General features: G+C 47.8%; 1 protein-coding gene across 1 annotated transcript in view; it reads left to right on the top strand.

Annotated features, from left to right (window-relative positions):
* The first annotated feature begins 727 nt into the window (after positions 1-727).
* INPP5D (inositol polyphosphate-5-phosphatase D) overlaps positions 728-19,766 on the top strand; it is a 147,797-nt gene continuing 128,758 nt past the window's right edge. Inside the window, exons 1-2 of the mRNA XM_024243528.2 lie at positions 728-998; positions 19,633-19,696. Of these exons, the coding sequence (XP_024099296.1) occupies positions 865-998; positions 19,633-19,696 (198 nt within the window). The 5' untranslated portion in view covers positions 728-864. The remainder of the gene's footprint in view (positions 999-19,632; positions 19,697-19,766) is intronic.

Raw genomic sequence — 19,766 nt, forward strand, 5'->3', positions numbered from 1 at the left:
GGTCCACATCCCCTCCAAGCTCCCTTTGTGTGTCTCCAAGTGCTGGACTGCAGGGATCAGAGCTGTGCTGCCCGTGCAGCACCCACCCGCCCCTGGGAATGAGGGTAATGGGGTCACAGAGCCATCAGTTGGACCTTGGCGCCCTCGGCTGGTGGCGGCCAAGGTCTCCCAGCACCCAGGCCGCTGGGAGTCTCTAAGGGGGAGGGGTGGGGCTCGACTGTCCCCTCCCCGTCAAGTTGGCTCTGTCCTGGGCAGGCCATAGTCCCAGTTGAGAAGCTGTGCCCCCTTGGGTGTTTTGGAGGTTCAGGGTGGGTGTTGAAAAGCCCTGGGGGAGAGCAGAAGGCTCGGGGGCCTGTCTAGGGCGTGGCATCCCAAGTGGGCGTCAGCTCGGCAGCAGAAGAACCACTCCCCTGGCCCCCCCATGCCTGCTAGGCCATGCTTCTTCAGAAGTGGCCACAACTCTCCTGACATCTCCGGAGCTGGTCATTCCACCCAGGGGGACTTCAGCTGCCACTGGACACTTCAATTGTAGGCTGCGACCTGTTGCCAGGAAGGAGAGGGCCGGCGAGGGAGCTGCGGCGGCTGTGGCAGGGTGTGGGGGACGGTGGACGGCCAGGGCCCCCCTCTCTCTCTTTCTCTCTCTCTGTCGCTTGGTTTCTGTAATGAGGAAGTTCTCCGCAGCTCGGTTTCCTTTCCCTCACTGAGTGCCTGAAACAGGAAGTCAGTCAGTTAAGCTGGTGGCAGCAGCCGAGGCCACCAAGAGGCAACAAGCGGCAGGTTGCAGTGGAGGGGCCTCCGCTCCCCTCGGTGGTGTGTGGGTCCTGGGGGTGCCCGCCGGCCCGGCCAAGGAGGCCCACGCCCACCATGGTCCCCTGCTGGAACCACGGCAACATCACCCGCTCCAAGGCGGAGGAGCTGCTCTCCAGGACGGGCAAGGACGGGAGCTTCCTCGTGCGTGCCAGCGAGTCCATCTCCCGGGCATACGCGCTCTGCGTGCTGTGAGTACAACCTGCTCCCTCCCCGGGCACAGAGATGACAGAGGGGCTCAGAGGGGGCCCAGCATTGGGATGGGTTGTTCTTATGTCACAGGACAGAGTGATCTGATATGCACACTTCCCCGCCACCCTGTCATGGACCTTGTCCTTGGAGTTCAGAGAGCTGGTCTCGTGGCAGGTTTTGCAGCCTTGGAGCTGTCAGAACCACTCTGAGGCCTGATCTTACACCCCAGCTTCCCATGAGCTGTGTGGACCTTGTGGCTTCCTTGGAGTCTGGGGACTGAGAGAAGGGAGTTTGGGCTTTTTGAGCCAGGAGGAGGCTCAGGGCTCTGTGGAGGTGGGTGTGTTAGAGATCAGCTCAAATATGCCCAGCTCAGAAACCCTGAGAAGAGCAAAGGTTGCAAGGGGGACCGTTCCTGGAGCACCCAGGCTTCGGGCCCCTGGAAGCAGCTGTTGTTTGGCGAGCCAAGAATATGGGGTGAGTTTAATCAAGAAAGTACTTTCCGTTCACTCAGAAGCTGCTTTCAGGGGCCTGAGAGCTGAGGAAGTCACCATTACCACCAGCGAGCAGCCTCTTCTCTCTCCTGAGCACTCGGCTGTGACTGCTGCCCACCCCCCACCCCTTCAATTTAGGTCTCTGTCACCATCAACTCCTCCCACTGCCCGGTTGGGGATGTTACTGAATGTACCAGCTGTGCTAACAATGGAGGAACCAGCCATTTGCTGAAGGTTCCTTTCTAAAACCCCCTTCCTGTCCAGTGTCTGAAGGAGGCCCTTGCCCTGAAGCTCTTGGTCTAATCATTTTGCCGGGGCCTCAGGCAGTGCCGGAGTGTAGTCAGGGAAGGGCGTGTCCACCTGAACATCTCAAGTAGCATCCCTGGGCTGGCAGAAATGTTCCCCCGAGCAGCCAGGGCCTTGCCTTTCTCCAGGCAGGAGGGGAAGTGGGTGATGAACCCAGACCTGTTTTGAATACTGACTCACAGCTAGGACCTGCCATGCTAAGCATTTGTTAGCCCATTTCATCCTCACCACAACCTAAAGTGAAGGTCCTGTTAAAAGCCCCACTTTGCAGATGAGAAATCTGAGGCCCTCGCAGGTTAAGTGAGTGACAACAGTCAAAGCCACGGCCATCTGCCCCCAGAGGCTGCAGCTGAGACCAGCAGCCTGTGGCCCAACCTCTCCTGCTCCCAGTCCAGCGGGGCATGCATGTAGCCTTGCGGGGCTGGAGAAAGAAGCAAGGGGAGCCAGAGTGTTTACAGGGTCAGCTGGGGCACTGGAAACCAAGCCAGGCTCACAGCTGGTCGCTGGCCTGTGCTGACAGTCTGCAGCCCCACCTCCAAAGACTGGTTTCCTGTACCCCCTCTCTCATACCTCAGGGGAAGGAACGCAGGCCCAGGCTGCCTGGACTTCCCCAGTGGGGACCTGCTGTGGCCTTAGAAGGTGCAGGAAGATTCTCTTAGGCATCTCACAAGCCCAGTCTGACTCCACCCAGCCCATGTGGATTACTTGGATTTCTCTCCTGGCCCAGTGGGATCTTGTCCTGGCTGTTTGGTGTTGGCTGAGCTGAGGCCTTCCAGGGCCCCATCTCGTTAACCTTCACCGCAGCCCTTTGACCAGGGCTTGCTTTGTGGTTGCTCAGGTTACAGACATGGGGCGTGGGTCTCTCTGACTCCAAGCCGTGAGCATCTTAACGTCTAGGATCAGCCTGAGCCAGAGTCAGAGCTGGAGAGGCCTTGGAGAAGCTCTGGTGCGACAGCCCTGGCTTTTCAGGGGGTAGACAGAGTGCAGAGAGCCTGAGGCCTTTGTCCACCATGCTGGCTGGGGGCAAAACTGCTGGGATCCAGGCCAGTTCTCGTATTCCTTCCTCCTCCTCTTCTCTCTGAAACCTTGTCTGCACTGAGTTACTCTCAGAGTCATGATGGGTGTGCAGTGTCTGCTCCTTAGAGAGGGACCTGTGGTGCCTACAGATGTCCACTATCCTCTTAGCCGAAGCCTCGTCAGCCTCCTATCCTGAGGCTGCTGGGCTGCAAACACCAGGAGCCCCACCCCTTGGCCAGACAAACCCTGGGCTCAGGGTTCCCCTTCCTCCTCTGCTCAGGGTGGGAAGCTTCCCTTCCTGCAGGGTCAGGCTCCACTGTAGGCTGTGGGATGCTATGGACCTGCAGACTTTCCATACATCTGCAGGCTTCATATGGCTGCCACCCTGGATTTTGCCAATTACGGAGATTTTAAAACTAAAAACTAATTAAATGAATGATAACAAACTGTCATCTTCCAACACCTTGTTTCTTGAAAGAAAGCAGCCTTTGACACCAAAACAGGCAGGAAGGGCATAAAAAAAAAAAAAAAAAAAAAAGCCAGTCATTTAAAGCAAAGAGATTGAACTTCTTGAAAAACAAACCCCACCACCCTTAGTTTTCTGTGTTCCCTGCAGAGTCACCGTGGCCTGATGGAGACAGCAGAGGCAGGCAGTCCCAGGCTGAGGGGTGTGCAGGGCAGCCGGGTTTTCTGCGGCTGCAGAAGTAGCAGGTTTTGCCCCCTAGCCCTGGAAGCCTGGAGCCACCCTGCTCTAGGAGTGACTGCAGAAGGAAGCCATACGCTCACCCTCCTACCCTAGCAAAGCCCATGGGAAAAGTATACCTGCCCCATGGCCCCTCAGATCCCCCAGGTGCCCTGACCTCATCCTGCCTGGGCCCCAGCAGCCCTCCCTCCCAGGCCCCTTCTGGTGGGCAAGGGGACAACGGCTGGAGTCTCCACCTGATGGTTTGGGCAAGTGTGCCTGGAGTTTCAGGAACTGAGAGCAGCCTCACCAGGGAGGGGCCTTTGTGCTCAGGAAAGAGAACAGGATTTGACTATGTAAATGGACTTGAGCGGGGGTTGGACATCAAAAGACAGGGCTGCAATTCGGTGCCACCCATGTGACTTAGGAGGGCACATTCTGCCCACACCCTGCAAACCCTGCATTTCCTCGAGAGAGGTCAGCCCCGTCACCTACCACTGGGCAGGAAAGCTTTGATCTCACCTCAGCAGCTTGGAAAGCCCTGCTTGACAGGGAGCCTGGGCTCCATCTCAGGACACAGAGAGTTGCAGTGGGAAGACTCCAGCAGATGGCTGCCTGGTTTGGGTCCAACTCTGCCGTCTTGCAGCCAGGGGCTCTTCTAAGCAGGGCCTATGTCGTCCCCACCTCGTCCCCACTCAAATCCCCCGGCAGAGTTGGCCCTGCTCCGGGGGGAGTCTGTGGGTGCCTTGAGGCGATGTTGGGCACATCGTGGATGGGAGACATTAAGAGCGGTCAGGCTCATGCCCTCTCCTGCCACGTAGGGGCCAGCACACCTGGCAGGGCCTCATGTTGCAAAGAAGAGATGCTTTGGGAATGGGGTCAGTCAATGCAAGGGTCCATGGGTCGGCCAAGCTGGCATCCCCTTGTGCAATCTGCACAGGCAAAGGTGATCAAAGGCCCAACGTCAGGATACATGCTGCCCTCTCTGCAGAAGCAGCTGGGGCCCGGGATCAGGCCTAGGGTGGCTGGCTCAGCTGGCTGCCATCCAGCCTGGAGTTGCCCAGGAGGGCCGTGTTCCCAGCCAACCACTCCAGAGAGAGGGGGCTTCCCTCATGGGGTAGGCGAAGGCACGTGGCTGCCTTTGGCTCAGAACCCAATGCCTGGTCTAGCCACAGCTGACAGTGTGGTTTTGGTTTCCCTCCACATGTGGCCTTCCACAGGCCACCCAGGCACCATGGCAGGGTCTGGCTCACCCCTTCCCAGGGGCAGTGTAGACAGTGCACCGGACAGACCTTGCTTCACTAACAGAAGGTTGTTACCAACCTGCTCTGCCTAATAACAGCAGGCAGCTTCCAAAGAGCTATGTGCCAGGCACCATTCTAGGCTTATATTGACTCATTTGATGTCCACGAAGACCTTCAAAGGAAGTCCTATTATCCCCACTTTACAGATGGGGAAACAAAGGTGCAGAGCGGTTTACAGAAGAGGCCTAGTTTACAGGACTAACAAATACAGGACTAACAAATAACAGGACTTGCATGCATGATCTTCCTGGAAGCGAGAAACAGAGAACATAAGGTGGCCTGTGTGGGGCGGGGCAAAGCCTGGAGAGGGAACTTCTGGTGATGGAGCCGCAGAGAAGGGACTTGGGAGGGCGAAACTCCTAACCTCAGAGAGTCCAACAGAGTTGGAAAGCTGTGGTGTGAGTGGGTGGCTAAGTCTCCCTTTCGAAGCTTCAGTAAAATAGACACTTAATTAGCTTCAGTAAAATAGACACTTAAAATGCACACTTAATTATTTTTGTGCAAATGCAATAAGGCACTATTTTTCATATCTGATATTGACAGTCAGTGGGAAAAAATGCTGGCCCAGGCAGTAGCCAGAGCTACTGACATCTGGTTCACACCAGAGAGCAGGCCAAGGGGCTTTATCCAAGGCTAACTGTGCTGGGTTTTCTCTCTACATGCAAGACCAACCAGGAAGGGGTATGTGCCCTGGAAGGCATATGTATTTCACTCACTAACTGTATCTTCCATGCGAAGTGATGTGGAGCAAGCATGTTAAAATGGAGTCTCCAGGTTTTCTGTGCCTATGCTCAGCCCCCCAGAAAAGTCCTTTCGGGTCCAGAGATAGGCTCCAGCTTTGGTGCTTTGCATGTTTGTCTACCTGGTAGGTTAAATTCATAAATTCATAAACACAATCAGCACTTCTTGGGTTTTTTTTTTTTTTTGACAGAGTCTTGCTCTGTCGCCCAGGTTGGAGTGCAGTGGTACAATCTTGGCTCACTGCAACCTCCGCCTCCCAGGATTAAGCAATTCTCCTACTTCAGCCTCCCAAGCAGCTGGGATTACAGGTGCCTGCCACCACACCGGGCTAATTTTTTTTTTTTTTGGTATTATCCTCAGGTGATCTGGCCTCTTCGGCCTCCCAAAGTGCTGAGATTACAGGCATGAGCCACTGCACCCAGGCTTTTTCTTTCTTTCTTTCTTTTTTTTTTTTTGAGACGGAGTCTCGCTGTGTCACCCAGGCTGAAGTGCAGTGGCGTGATCTTGGCTCACTGCAACCTCCACCTCCAGGATTCAAGCAATTCTTCTGCCTCAGCTTCCTGAGTAGCTGGAATTACAGGTACCCACCACCATACCTGGCTAATTTTTGTATTTTTAGTAGCGATGGGGTTTCACCATGTTGGCTAGGCTGGTCTCGAACTCCTGACCTCATGATCCACCTGCCTCGGCCTCCCAAAGTGCTGGGATTACAGGTGTGAGCCACTGCACCTGGACTTTTTTTTTTTTTTTTTTTTTTTTTGAGACAGGGTCTCTTGCTGTTGCCCAGGCTGGAGTGCAGTGGCACAATCACGGCTCACTGCAGCCTTGCTTGATCAAGAGATCCTACTGCCTCAGTTTCCCGAGTAGCTGGTATTCCAGGTGCAAGTCACCAAGCCTGGCTAATCTTTTTTATGTAGAGACAGGGTTTTGCTATGTTGCCCAGGCTGGCCCCCAACTCCTGGAATCAGGTGGTTCTCCCACCTCAGCCTCCCGAAGTGCTGGCATTACAAGTGTGAGCCGCTGCATGCAGCCTCACATCAGCACTTCTCAATCAGTTGGTGCCATCTCCCTGCACATGAGCCCTTGCATCATGAAGACATGTGGTCCTCGCAGCCAGGCCTTTCTCCCCACCCCAGACATAGAGTGAGAGGAGCTCTGCTCTTGCCTCTATAATTCGTTCCATGTTGTGCACTCCTGAGGAGCAAGGCTCTGTGGTCTGCTGGCTCTGGTGTGCTGCATTTGCAAAATGCTAACCTTCCTGTGCCAACCCAGCATCTTCATGGGTGGAATGAGGATGACAAGGCCAAAGCCCACTCATTGGGTTATTTTTTCAGATTGAGGTATAATTCATATTCCATACAATCACCCTTTCTATGGTGTACAATTCTTAATTTTTTTTTTTTCCCGAGACAGAGTCTTGCTCTGTTGCCCAGGCTGGAGTGCAGTGGCGTGATCTCGGCGCACTGCAACCTCTATCTCCCGGGTTGAAGTGATTCTCCTGCCTCAGCCTCCTGAGTAGCTGGGATTACAGGCGCGTGCCACCACACCCGGCTAATTTTTTTTTTTTCTTTTTGAGACAGAGTCTCACCCTTGTTGCCCAGGCTGGAATACAATGGTGTGGTCTTGGCTCACTGTAACCTCCGCCTCCTGAATTCAAGCAATCCTCTGCCTCAGCTTCCCAAATAGCTGGGATTACAGGTGCCTGCCACCACACCCAGCTAATTTTTGTATTTTTAGTAGAGACGAGGTTTCACCATGTTGGCTAGGCTGGTCTCAAACTCCTGACCTCAGGTGATCTGCCCGCCTAGGCCTCCCAAAGTGCTGGGATTACAGGCATGAGCCACCGCACCTGGACCTGGTATACAATTCTTTATTGTGTTTTTAGTGCATTCACAATGTTGTGAAACCAACGCCACTGTCTAATTCCAGGACATTCTCAATACCTCGAAAAGAAAAGAAACCGTGTACCCATAGCAGTCACTCCCTATTCCCTCTCCACCCAACCCCTGGCAACAACTAAATGACTTTTTGTCTATGGATTTATCTTTTCCGGATGTTTCATAACTGGAAACATACAACATGTGGACTTTGGGGCCAGCTTCTTTCACTGAGCACAATGCTGTCAGGCTTCATCTGTGTTGTGGCATGAATCATTCCTCTCCAGGGCTGACTAATGAGCCACTGTATTGAAAGAACCAATTTTGTTTATCCATTCATCAGTTGACAGGCATTTGGGTTGTTTCCACTTTTGGGCTATAATGAATAATGCTGCGATGAACATTCATATACAAGGTTTTGTGCAAACATATATTTTCAATATTCTTGGGTCTATATCTAGGAGCAGAATTGCTGGGTCATTTAAGTCTAACACTTTGAGGAACTGCTAAACTGTTTTCCTTGGTGGATCCACCATTTTGCATTCCTACCAGCAACATCTGAGGGTTCCAATATCTCCACTTCCCTACCAGCACTTGTTATTATCTTTTTTATTATAGCCATCCTAGTTGGTGTGAAGTGATGTCTTACTGTGGTTTTAATTTGCATTTCTCTAATGGCTAATGATGTCAAATATCTTTTCTAATGCTTAATGGCCATTTGTATTTGGAGAAATGTCAATTCAGATCCTTTACACATTTAGAAAACAGGGTTGTTTGTCTTTTCCTTGTTTCCTTGGGTTATTGAGAGGATAAAATGGAAAGATGTGAGTGACATTTATAGCCCAAGGCCAGGCATGTGGTAAGCACCCACCGAATGCTTCGCACACATGAAAATCATGCCGGTGCTGGGCAAGGTGGCTCACGCCTGTAATCCCAGCACTTTGGGAGGCCGAGGTGGGTGGATCACCTGAGGTCGGGAGTTCAAGACCAGCCTGGCCAACATGGAGAAACCCCATCTTTACTAAAAATACAAAATTAGCCAGGGATGGTGGCACATGCCTGTAATCCCAGCTACTTGGGAGGCTGAGGCAGGAGAATTGCTTGAACCCGGGAGGCGGAGGTTGTGGTGAGCCAAGATGGTGCCCTTGCACTCCAGCCTGGGCAACAAGAGCGAAACTCTGTCTCAAAGAAAAAAAAAATGCTGGTGATCAGGTGTGGTGGCTCACACCTGTAATCCCAGTACTTTGGGAGGCCGAGGCGGGCGGATCATGAGGTCAGGAGTTTGAGACCAGCCTGGCCAACACAGTGAAACCCTGTCTCTACTAAAAGTACAAAAAATGTAGCTGGGCATGGTGGCGGGTGCCTGTAATCCCAGCTACTTGGGAGGCTGAGGCAGGAGAATTGCTTGATCCCAGGAGGTGGAGGTTGCAGTGAGCCGAGATTGTGCCACTGCACTCCAGCCTGGGTGACAGAGCTAGACTCCATCTAAAAAAAAAAAATAGTGCTGGCAATTAGTCTTTATGAGCTAAAAGTGACTAGTGACATCTCAGAAGCGGAGGAGTACAGGACCCATCTGTGAAGAACATTCCATACAGAGGAGAGAGGAGAATGGGGGCAGAGGATTGCTTCGGAAACTTCCTGGAGGCCTCCGGGGGATGCTGAGCTGTCACTTGAGGCAACACTCAGAGAGATGGAAGCAGGAAGAGGACTGAGTGATGCCCCTGTGACGGAGGCTGCTGGGGACAGGGCTGGGAGCCTGGAAGCCGGCAGGAGGAAGGGATGGGGGCACAGAGGCACATGGAGTGAAACCAGGGGCAATGAACATGACGTCAGGAAGAAAGGCAGGCATCTGCAGACTACTAGGCTCCAATTGAGGGGGTGGGTGCAGAGGGGACTGAAGTCCTGGGGCTGAGGACGATGGAAGGAGCACAGCGTGTCCCATGACCGGGGGACTCAGGGTTGACAGGTGCGGCAGCACGTGGGGACCAGATTCTCTCCCCTGCTCACTTCACGCTCCCATTGTCCCTTTTCATTAGAAAAACACCATATTAACAAGTGCAGGACCCTAACAGTTTGGGTTCAATACTTATTGTAAACAACCCCACAGAGGGCTGGCTCCGAGAGATCAGCTGGGACCTCCCCAGAGCAGAGAGGCTTGCTGGACCACACAGCTGTCAGTGGCAATGGAGAAACAAATAGATCTGATAAACAGCGACGTCCTGTTCTTTAGAGTCATTTTAAAAAATGGTATTTATACAAAGCACAGAAAGTACAAAGCAAAAAGCAGAAAAGTAACCACCCCATCACTGAGACACTAGCATAAACATTGTTAATTCGCTGGTGTATCTTCTTCTTCTCTCTACCTCCCTGTATGTATGTAATTTCCATTTTGTATACACATGTATTACATGTATATATATAATTTTAGTCTGAGATTTCTAGCAGCATTAGCATTTTCCCATTTAGTTAGGATTTCTTCCTAAATATCGTATTTTAATTTTACTCTGAGATTTCTAGCAGCATTAGCATTTTCCCATTTAGTTAGGTTTTCTTCCTAATGATCATATTTAATGGATGTACAGGATTCTATTACATGATGTGCCACACTTTATGAAAATGATTCTTCTATGATCAGATATTTAAGTTATCAATAGCATTTTGTTGTTATAAATATGACCAATGAAGGTCTTTTGCAGAAATGTTATAAACATGTCTGGTTATAGATTCCGAGGAGTGGAATTACTAGATCAAGAGACAGGAATGTTTTTAAGGCTCTTGATACAGAATGATACATTGCTTTCCAGAAATTTTTTTCCATATATGCACCAGTAAGCTGTACAAGAGAGTGCCCGCCTCATTCTAACCTTCCTATTCTGAATATTTTCATTTCAAAACACAATGCATTGCAAGGTGAAGGTGGTGAATGTTCATTTTGATTTGCATTTGATTGTGGTCATGTTGAGCTTATTTGATAGAGTGATTGACCTTCATAATCCCTCTTTCGTGAATGGTCTGTTCAATTCTCTGCCATTTTTCTATTGAAGCTATAGTTTTTCTGTTATCTACTTGCACAAGTTTATATCACACTTGTTGCAAATATTTTCATTGTGATTTTCCTTTAAGTTTTATGATTTTTTTTGAGATTCAGGGACTGTAAATTTTTATATAGTGAAGTCTATCAGTCTTTTCCTTTTTTCTCCCTTTGCTTTTCAATGCAGAGAATCCCTCTGCACACAGAAATTCACTTGTTTCTTCTTGTGCAAGGTAGGGGGGTTACGACAGAGCCTTTGGAGCTAATAGACTTGGGCTAAGGATTCAGCAGGTTGTTTTTTTTTTTCGAGATGGAGTCTCAGTCTGTCGCCTAGGCTGGAGTGCAATGGTGTGATCTTGGCTCACTGCAAACCTCTGCCTCCCGGTTTCAAGTGATTCTTCTGCCTCAGTCTCCCAAGTAGCTGGGATTACAGGCGCCTGCCACCATGCCCAGCTAATTTTTATATTTTTTAGTAGAGACGGGGTTTCACCATATTGCCCAGGCTGGTTTCAAACTCCTGACCTTGTGATCCGCTCGCCTTGGCCTCCCAAAGTGCTGGGATTACAGGCGTGAGCCACCGTGCCTGGCCAGGATCCAGCAGTTTATTGAATTCCACTGGGCCCTGGTTCCCCTTTCAAAAACCAGGGCTAAGAATACCTATGTGGTAATGTTGTGGGGCAGATTGGATGGAAAATATGTATCATGTTTTTAGCACAGTACTTGGTAAAAACAAATAAAGCAGTTATGGGTTTTTTACTTTTGTTTTTGTTTGTTTGTTTTACATTGAACCTTTTAATCTCTCTGGAATTAATTTAATAATGATGTAGGATACAGAGGCTGGGCACAGTGGCTCACACCTGTAATCACAGCACTTTGGGAGGCCGAGGCGGCCGGATCACCAGAGGTCGGGAGATCGAGACCATCCTGGCTAACATAGTGAAATCCTGTCTCTACTAAAAATACAAAAAAATAAAAATAAAAATTAGCTGAGCGTGGTGGTGCGTGCCTATAGTTCCAGCTACCTGGGAGGCTGAGGTGGGAGAATTGTCTGAACCCAGGAGGCAGAGGTTGCAGTGAGCCAAGATTGCGCCTCTACACTCCAACCTGGGCCACAGAGTGAGACTCTGCCTCAAAAAAAGGAAAAAAAAAAAAGATTTATGTGTATTTTTCTCAACTAATCATCTTTCCCAAAACCTCTTACTGAATAACATTCCTTTACCCTTTGGGGTTCCTGTTTTACCATATTTTAAGTCATATATCTTTCTTTGTGTTTGTACTCTGTTCCATGTATATCTGCTTTTCTTTCACCAATATCATAACAATTATACCACCTAATTTTATAAAATATTTTATTTTAGGTGATTTTCATATCTATTCTTCCAGGTGAACCAGCTAATAATATTGCCAAGTTGGGGAAAACTACTATTGGGACTTTGATTGGAATTGTACAAAATCCATAACATAGCTGGTGTAAATTGACATTTGGTAATATTCAGTCTTAACAAATATGGTTGTCCCTATTATTTTAAATTTTGTAATTTTCTTCACATAGATTCTGCATATTTATTGTTATAATTTCTTCTGATTATCTTATACTCTTATTACTATTGTGAATACATTTTCCCCTACATTTCATTATAACTGATAACATACAGGGAAGTTATAGATTTTATAAATTCATCTTTTATTCTGTCACTTTACTCACTCTTCATTATTTCAAATTGTTTTTTAGTTACTTCTCTGGGATTTTCTTGTTTGACTCTCATGTTTGACTCTCTTGTCATCTACAAATTACCATTGTTTTGTGGTGTACTTTCCAAATACTTATGACACTTATTCAGATTTCATAACTTATTGCATGGGCCAGTATTTCTAAAACACTACAGTGGGGAATATTGGAAAAAGAAAACATCCACCTCAAGGAGACATACTGTGAGAATCGCCGTGGACCACCTGGGAAGGGCATGGGATAGCCTCTGTCACCTAGTTACCACTTGATAAAAGATAATTGTTGCTGTTCATCACGTCCAAGAAGAAGCAGTCTTCTTCTAGTTTTAGAAAGAGTTCTGAAGGACTGAGTATTTAATTTTTATCAAATGCCTTTTTAATATCTATTGTGATTATTATATTATATCCCTTATTTCATTTCCTGGTAAAATAATTTTATATATTTATATTTGGTTTATATATGTTAAACCATTTTGCATGATTACAATGAACTATTCTTGATACAATACTTTTTTATTGTACTCTGAAACTTATTTAGGATTTTTATATATGTATTCATAGTTGAGGTTGATTTACCTGATTTTGGTTATGTTATGGTTTTAAGAGTCATGTATATTTTACAAAATATTCTGGAGGCATTTATGTAGCATAATTATTATCTGATTTTTGAAATACTTTAAAAAATGTTGGTAAAGTCACTTCTTCTCAGTGCCATTTATAGAGATAATTCTTTAATATTTACTTCAATTTATTCTTTAGTGTTGAATTGGTCTTGTTTTCTATTTCCTCCCATGTCACTTCTGTTAAGTTATATGTAATTTTCAGAGAACAATCTATTTGTTGAGATTTTCAAAATTTCTGGCAAACAATCGTGAATAGTTTTGTATAACTGTAAGGTTTCTCTTTTATTGTGGCCATCTTCATTTTCTCATTTCTAACTGTTTGTGGTGCCCAGGATCCTGGCAGGAAATAGATGGCATGTTCAACAGGAGTGATAAAGACAGGAATGGCAAGGCAGCCAGAGGCTGGCACCCTCAGGATCCATTCCCACCCCTGACCTGAAGAGGCAGGGGCCAGAGCTGTGTCACCAGAACCTGGCAGGGCTGCAGCTAGGAGACTCCAGAGGTGGAGCTCTGTCCCCGCAGATCTGCAGCAGGCAAGGTGGGGTCAGTGGAACAAATCAGCCCATCCCCTCTCCACTCACCCTGCTGGTGCCTCCCTTCAGCCAAACCTGGGTAAAGCAGCCCCTGGAGATTTGCTGTCTGCACAGGGCAGGTGGAAAAGGGCAGAAAGTGGGTCTCGCTGCGGGAGGGGAGGCAGGGGGAGGCTGTCCAGCTCACTTGCGTTTGTTTCTTTCCTTTATTCTGTTTGTCACAGGTTTGTCCATTTAATCTCCTACTTTTCAAGTGACAGGCTCTTAGGTTGGTTAATCTCTTCTGTTTTTTTGTTTTTATATTCTAAAAAATGATCTCTGGACCGGACACAGTGGCTCACGCCTGTAATCCCAGCACTTTGGGAGGCTGAAGCAGGCAGATCACCTGAGGTCAGGAGTTCAAGACCACCCTGGCCAACATGGTGAAACCCCGTCTCTACTAAAAGTACAAACATTAGCCGAGCATGGTGGTGGGCGCCTGTAATCCCAGCTACTCAGGAGGCTGAGGCAGGAGAATAGCTTGAACCTGGGAGGCAGAGGTTGCAGTGAGCCGAGATGGAGCCATTGCACTCCAGCCTGGGTGACAAGAGCGAAACTCAATCTCAAAAAAAAAAAAATCTCTGTCTTTTCAGGAAGCCCTGTTGCATCTGTAGAACTGAGATCAGCTTCTGTATTTCTCTTCTTCCATCTCTTTGTTAAATCTTTGTCTTTTCCTCTAGTACCACTTTCTTGAGTGTGTCTTTTTCCTCGTTCACTTTCTCCAATCCATAGCTGCTATTTCCTGCCTCTGTCGTGTGTTAAATTCTGACTCTAAACGTCCCGGCTCTTCCCTAACGGTCAGTTTCCTTTATCTCAGTTTGCTCAACTTTCACAATCAATTCCTCCAATTTCTGATGTGCAGTGGTCTCTCGAATCTTCCTGAGTTCACAAATCAGACTTGTCCAGAATTTATTTTTATCAGGGATTCTATTTAAGATGGAAGTAACTCCTTGGAGTCCTTAGGAAAATGCCCTTTTCTGGGTGGTGACATGCTTTCATAGGTCAGGTGATTTTTCTTTTCTGACAAAGAACTGTCAAGAACAATTGGATCAGATTTGTTCAGAGATGGGAGTGGGTTAAAACGACTGGCACTGGGTGGGAGATGCCAATTCAAGATCCAGCCGGTGGTAGGGCCAGAGATGAGGGTGTGGTGAGACACACAGAGGATGGGCTCCCTCCAGGGGCGGAGAGGGGGCGCCTCATACCTGGGTCTTGGCTTTGAGTAGCTGTCAGACGAGGAATAGCCCACTGGACCCTCAAGCTGTTGTGGGGGTGCTCAGCCAGCTCCCAATAATACTTGGCCAGCCTCACCCCCATCTCTCACCTCCTGGCCAGCTGAGCCACCTATTAATGTTTTCTCCCTTCTGGAGGGGTCCAGGTTAGCACGAAATGGCCTCTTTTCATTCATCAACTTTAGCTTTCTCTCTGGCTGCGATTCTTCAAGGTTTGGAGTGGCGAATGGTGAACAGCTTGTTTCCCAAGGTTGCCACACATTTTCTTGTCCTTCTACATTGGTGCAAATGGTTTTTTGTGGGTTTTTTTTAACGCAGGGTTTCCAGCCCTCGTTCTCCTACCCCATCTTGTCCAGAAATCTGCAGAAACAAAACAAGTCTTAAGAAAATGCAAAAACACAGACAAAAACATTAGAAATTAGAAATGATATGTAACAAGAGTCACAAAAGGATTTAAAAGCAATTACAGGAGCAGATCAGCAAAGCGAGATAGGAACACAAAGAGGTTCTTGAATTTTATAGTTGGATTCTCTGTCTCTCTGTGGGTCTGTCCATGGTGAAGATGTTCCTGGGTCTGGCTGTCAGTGTTCATTTGGCTAGGAATGGCCATACAGAAATGCTAAGATTTATCTGAAAGAATCAAACACGATGATGTTTCTTCCTACTTCCACGGGCTTGTCCTCCCATATTAGAGTAGAACTTCTTGTACCACATCAGGGTTGACCTGGTCTAGGAATGCCCTTCTGCTGAGAGGCAACGTCCTGCCTCTTCTTTGCCTCCACACTCAGCACAGGGTGAGCACCTGTCATCACCCAGCACCTGTGGGAGTCACATGGGAAATTTGCTGTAAGCCCCGCTTCATTTGGGAATGGAACAAATCTCATTTGTTAGCAGAAGGAAGTACTGTTGGGCCCAGTGCTATCCTAACCCAGATCTCCAATGGGAATAATCCTGATCTGATTACTCTGAAAGGCCACCCAGTCACTGGGAGTAATCTCAGCTGAGAGCCAGTGTTAGCGTAACAAGGTGTTACCAAATCACCACAAAGAGCTGGGGAAGGGCTGGGCAGGACCCACTCCCCCCAAAGAGCAGTGAGCATGTTTTCCAGGTTATGTTCTAGGGCAGCAATTGCCAAACACTATTTAGTTGTAGAATCTTTGCTTTAAACATTTTGTATGTAAGATATTGTGTGTGTATGTGCATGTGTATGTGCATGTGTACATACACATATGCATGCATGCATGTTACATGTATACACATGTATGCATATGTTGTGTGTGCACATGTATGTGTTTGTGTATATAAGACCAGAGTGAAGTACAAACTGCTGGTGGGGTGACAGGCCAAGTGAGCACCCTCCTCCACCGCTTGGCAGAGCCCCCACACCCATGGAATACGGTTTGGTACTACTGCTCGCCTGATGACTTGTGTGTGGCGGGGCTTTTGGGGTGTGTGTGGGGTGGTGCTGTATGTTTTCCCTTGAAGGTTGAAACTGATTCAGCCCTGGGGGTCAGAATGTCCAGCCCTGTGCATTGGCTATGCAGGGTCATTAACATCTGCTGAGATGTTACTGTCTAAGGGGGAAGTATCTTCTTCCTATTATACTAGCTTTTGAATTCTGATCTGTTTTGGTAACATGGAGCTGTTTCTTTGTTTCAATGTTTCTAGAACATCTTTGAAAAAGCCATAAAGGTTTGTCTGCCACACTTGATTGAACCAGAAAGTCTTTCCTGTTCTGTGCGCCTGCCTCTGACTCTCCCTTCGTGACTATGTTCTTTCTCTCTGTCTACAGGCTGATGTTCTTCCTCTCTGTCTACAGGCTGATGTTTGCGCTGGCTGGAGCTCTTCCACAAGTCAGCTGCCCTCAGCCAAATAAGAGGCTGTTCTCACCCCTCACCTCATTTGCATACCTACAGGAGGAAGTGCCAAGGGAAGAGAGCATTGAAAAATAAGAGCACAGCAGAGTTGAGCTATCTCCACATTTGTCTGGCAGGCTCTGCAAAGGGGACTGAGGCCAGTGGTTCTCTGTGTCCCAGAGGTGTCCCCGGGAGATGTAGTGTCACTGGACTAGAGATTCATCCTTGCTGTCTCTGATGCAAGATGATTGTATCAATTCAGGCTCTGGAGGTAGGACAGGGAGCAGAAGGATGGGGACTAAAGCCACGGAAGAAAGACAGAAAAATCACCTTTTCTATGTGAAGTGAAGAGACACGTGGAAGTGAAATTACTCAAAATTCTTTTGAAGTACCCATGATGCAAAAGCCATAAAATAAACTATTGTAAAATTAGCCACATAAAATTGTAAAACATCTACGCAGCTTTAAAAAAAACCTGTTAAAAATAACTCCAAGATATATTGTAGCATATATCAGAGTCTTATTCATAACTAAGCAAAAAATGATACCAAAATAAGCGAGTCAAAGACACAGAAGGGAATTCACAGAAAAAGAAATACAGATAACTAAACATGAGAACATGCTGAAGGACTTTTCTCATAAAAAAAGGCAAATTAAAGCAAGTTATCATTCTCACCTCTCAGATCTGCAAAGATTAAAAGGTCTGATAACAGCCAGTTGGCAGGGTGTGGGGAAATAGACACATTCATATCCGGTTAGTAGGAGAAAAAAAGGCCACGACTTCATTGGAAGACAGTTGGTAGTCTCTATCAAAATAGCAAATCTCCAGGTCATTTAGCCAGCTGTCACCTTCTAGTGATTTATCTACAATCACTAATAAACGTCAACACGTGTACAGCACATGGTGAAACATGATGAAAATAGTAATAAACCATCTCTCTCTTGGCTTGAGAAGACCTCTACGATCTTTTTTGGTGAAAAAAACAAATTTCAGAAAACGGTATATATAGTATGATATTATTGGCATCTAAAAAAATATGCATATATAATCTTGTGGGTATGTTTAAAATTTCTGAACTTAGTTGCAAACAGGAATAGGAAATCTAAGAAGAGGGGCTCATGGGAGTGGGGAAGGAGATGTTTATTTTTTATTTTATATCTTTCTGTATGGTTTTCATTTTTTAAAGTTAGTCTATATTTTTAAAAATCTAGTTAAACAGGGTCAGGTGCAGTGGCTCATGCCTGTAATCCCAGCACTTTGGGAGGCCGAGGTGGGTGGATCACCTGAGGTCAGGAGTCAAGACCAGCCTGACCCATATGAAGAAACCCCATCTCTACTAAAAATACAAAATTAGCTGGGTGTGGTGGCACATGCCTGTAATCTCAGCTACTTGGGAGGCTGAGGCAGGAGAACTGCTTGAATCCGGGAGGCAGAGTTTGCGGTGAGCCAAGATTGCGCGCCATTGTACTCCAGCCTGGGCAACAAGAGCAAAACTCCATCTCAAAAAAAAAAAAAAAAAAAAAAAAAGAAACCCCATCTCTACTAAAAATACAAAAATTAGCCAAGTGTGATGGCAGGAGTTTGTAATCCCAGTTACTTGAGAGGCTGAGGCAGGAGAATTGCTTGAACCTGGGAGGCAGAGGTTGCAGTGAGTCGAGATCGTGCCACTGCACTCCAGCCTGAGTGACAGAGTGAGACTCCGTCCCCCAAAAAAAAAAAAAAATCTAGTTAAACAATAACATATCGATAACATATGTAAATGCTCAGTGGAGTGCCTGTACCTGAGGGGGTGAGTGTGTGGAGCTTCTACACTGAAGTACTGGCTTAATTACAGAGGCTGGTCCTGTCTACAGGGCTCTACGGGCCAGGCAAGCCTTCCAGGCTCATGAGAATCTTAAGTAGCAAAATGGGGCAAGATTATGGTGGGTGGGAACAGACCGGCAGCTTTAAGTAAGAGCGTAAGATCCAAATAGCTTTCCCTCGATCTCCTGACAGCCTGCTGGCCTCAGCAGCCGACGGATTCCATGGGTGTTAGCTGCTGCCAGGGTTTCAGCAGGCTGAGGACCACCCCAGTGTGCCCCTCTCCCAAGGTGCTAGCACTTGACAGCTCCCTTTTCCTCTCACAAGTTTTAGGAAAGTAAAAAGTACCGTCTCCTCCTCACATTAGGGATGACTGTGCCAAAGGAAGGTAGAGCTTCTAGAAAGAGAAGAGAATCTGGGATTCCTAGGACTTTCTTGTTAGAAACAACCCCAAGACTTGCTCTCCAGCTGCTGGGGCAAATCCAGGTCTTGGCAGGGCTGGTGGCCAACCCCTGGGAGATAATCCACGGGGCATAGTGTCCAAGAGGATGAAGCCATTTGGGGGTGGCAGGGAGCTCAATGGGAACGAGGTGCTGAGTAATCCCTGCCTCTGCCAGGTGGCCCCTCTGTGGCTGTGCCTGGCTTTCCATTCACCATAGGCCACTCTGCTCAGGCCCACTGGAGTTGTGTTTCTTCTTCAAACACCCCCTCTTTTTTGTTGTTTTTTTGTTTTGTTTTGTTTTGAGACAGAGTCTCACTCTGTCGCCAGGCTGGGGTGCAGTGGCATGTTCTCGGCTCACTGCAACCTCTGCCTCCTGGGTTCAAGTGATCCTTCTGCCTCAGCCTCCCAAGTAGCTGGGACTACAGGCGCGTGCCACCACGCCCAGCTAATTTTTGTATTTTTAGTAGAGATGGGATTTCACCGTGTTGGCCAGGATGGTCTCAATCTCTTGACCTTGTGATCCACCCATCTCAGCCTCCCAAAGTGCTGGGATTACAGGCGTGAGCCACCGTGCCTGGCCTGCAAAAACCCCCTCTTGCTCCATCTTCTTGGCAGCCGAGAGGTTAAGAAAGCCCCTCCACGTGGCAGACTCCTTTAGATCAGACCCTGTAGCTGCCGGGTCCTCATCTAAACGACCCCCCCTCCCATCTTTTCCTGGTGGTGGGAAGCAGAAGCAGTGGGTGAATAAGAGTGCCTCAGCCCATGATTGCTGGACGTCAGGACTCACCTCCATCTTAAGAGAATGGTCAGCTCCTAAATTCAGAGACTTTGTGTCCAGATTCCTCAAGCTGTGTCAGGAAGTCTTGTCTTTTCAGTTAAGAGGAAACCGGGTTTTCCTGCATGGGTTCTAATAACGTCTTTGATCTATTTCAGGTATCGGAATTGTGTTTACACTTACAGAATCCTGCCCAATGAAGATGATAAATTCACTGTTCAGGTGAGTCCGTTATAAACCTAGAAACCCGAACCTGACTTCAGCCGATACTGGCAGAGAACGGGTGTAAACG

This window comes from Pongo abelii, chromosome 11 (genome assembly GCF_028885655.2).
Source record: "Pongo abelii isolate AG06213 chromosome 11, NHGRI_mPonAbe1-v2.0_pri, whole genome shotgun sequence".
NCBI lineage: Eukaryota > Metazoa > Chordata > Mammalia > Primates > Hominidae > Pongo > Pongo abelii.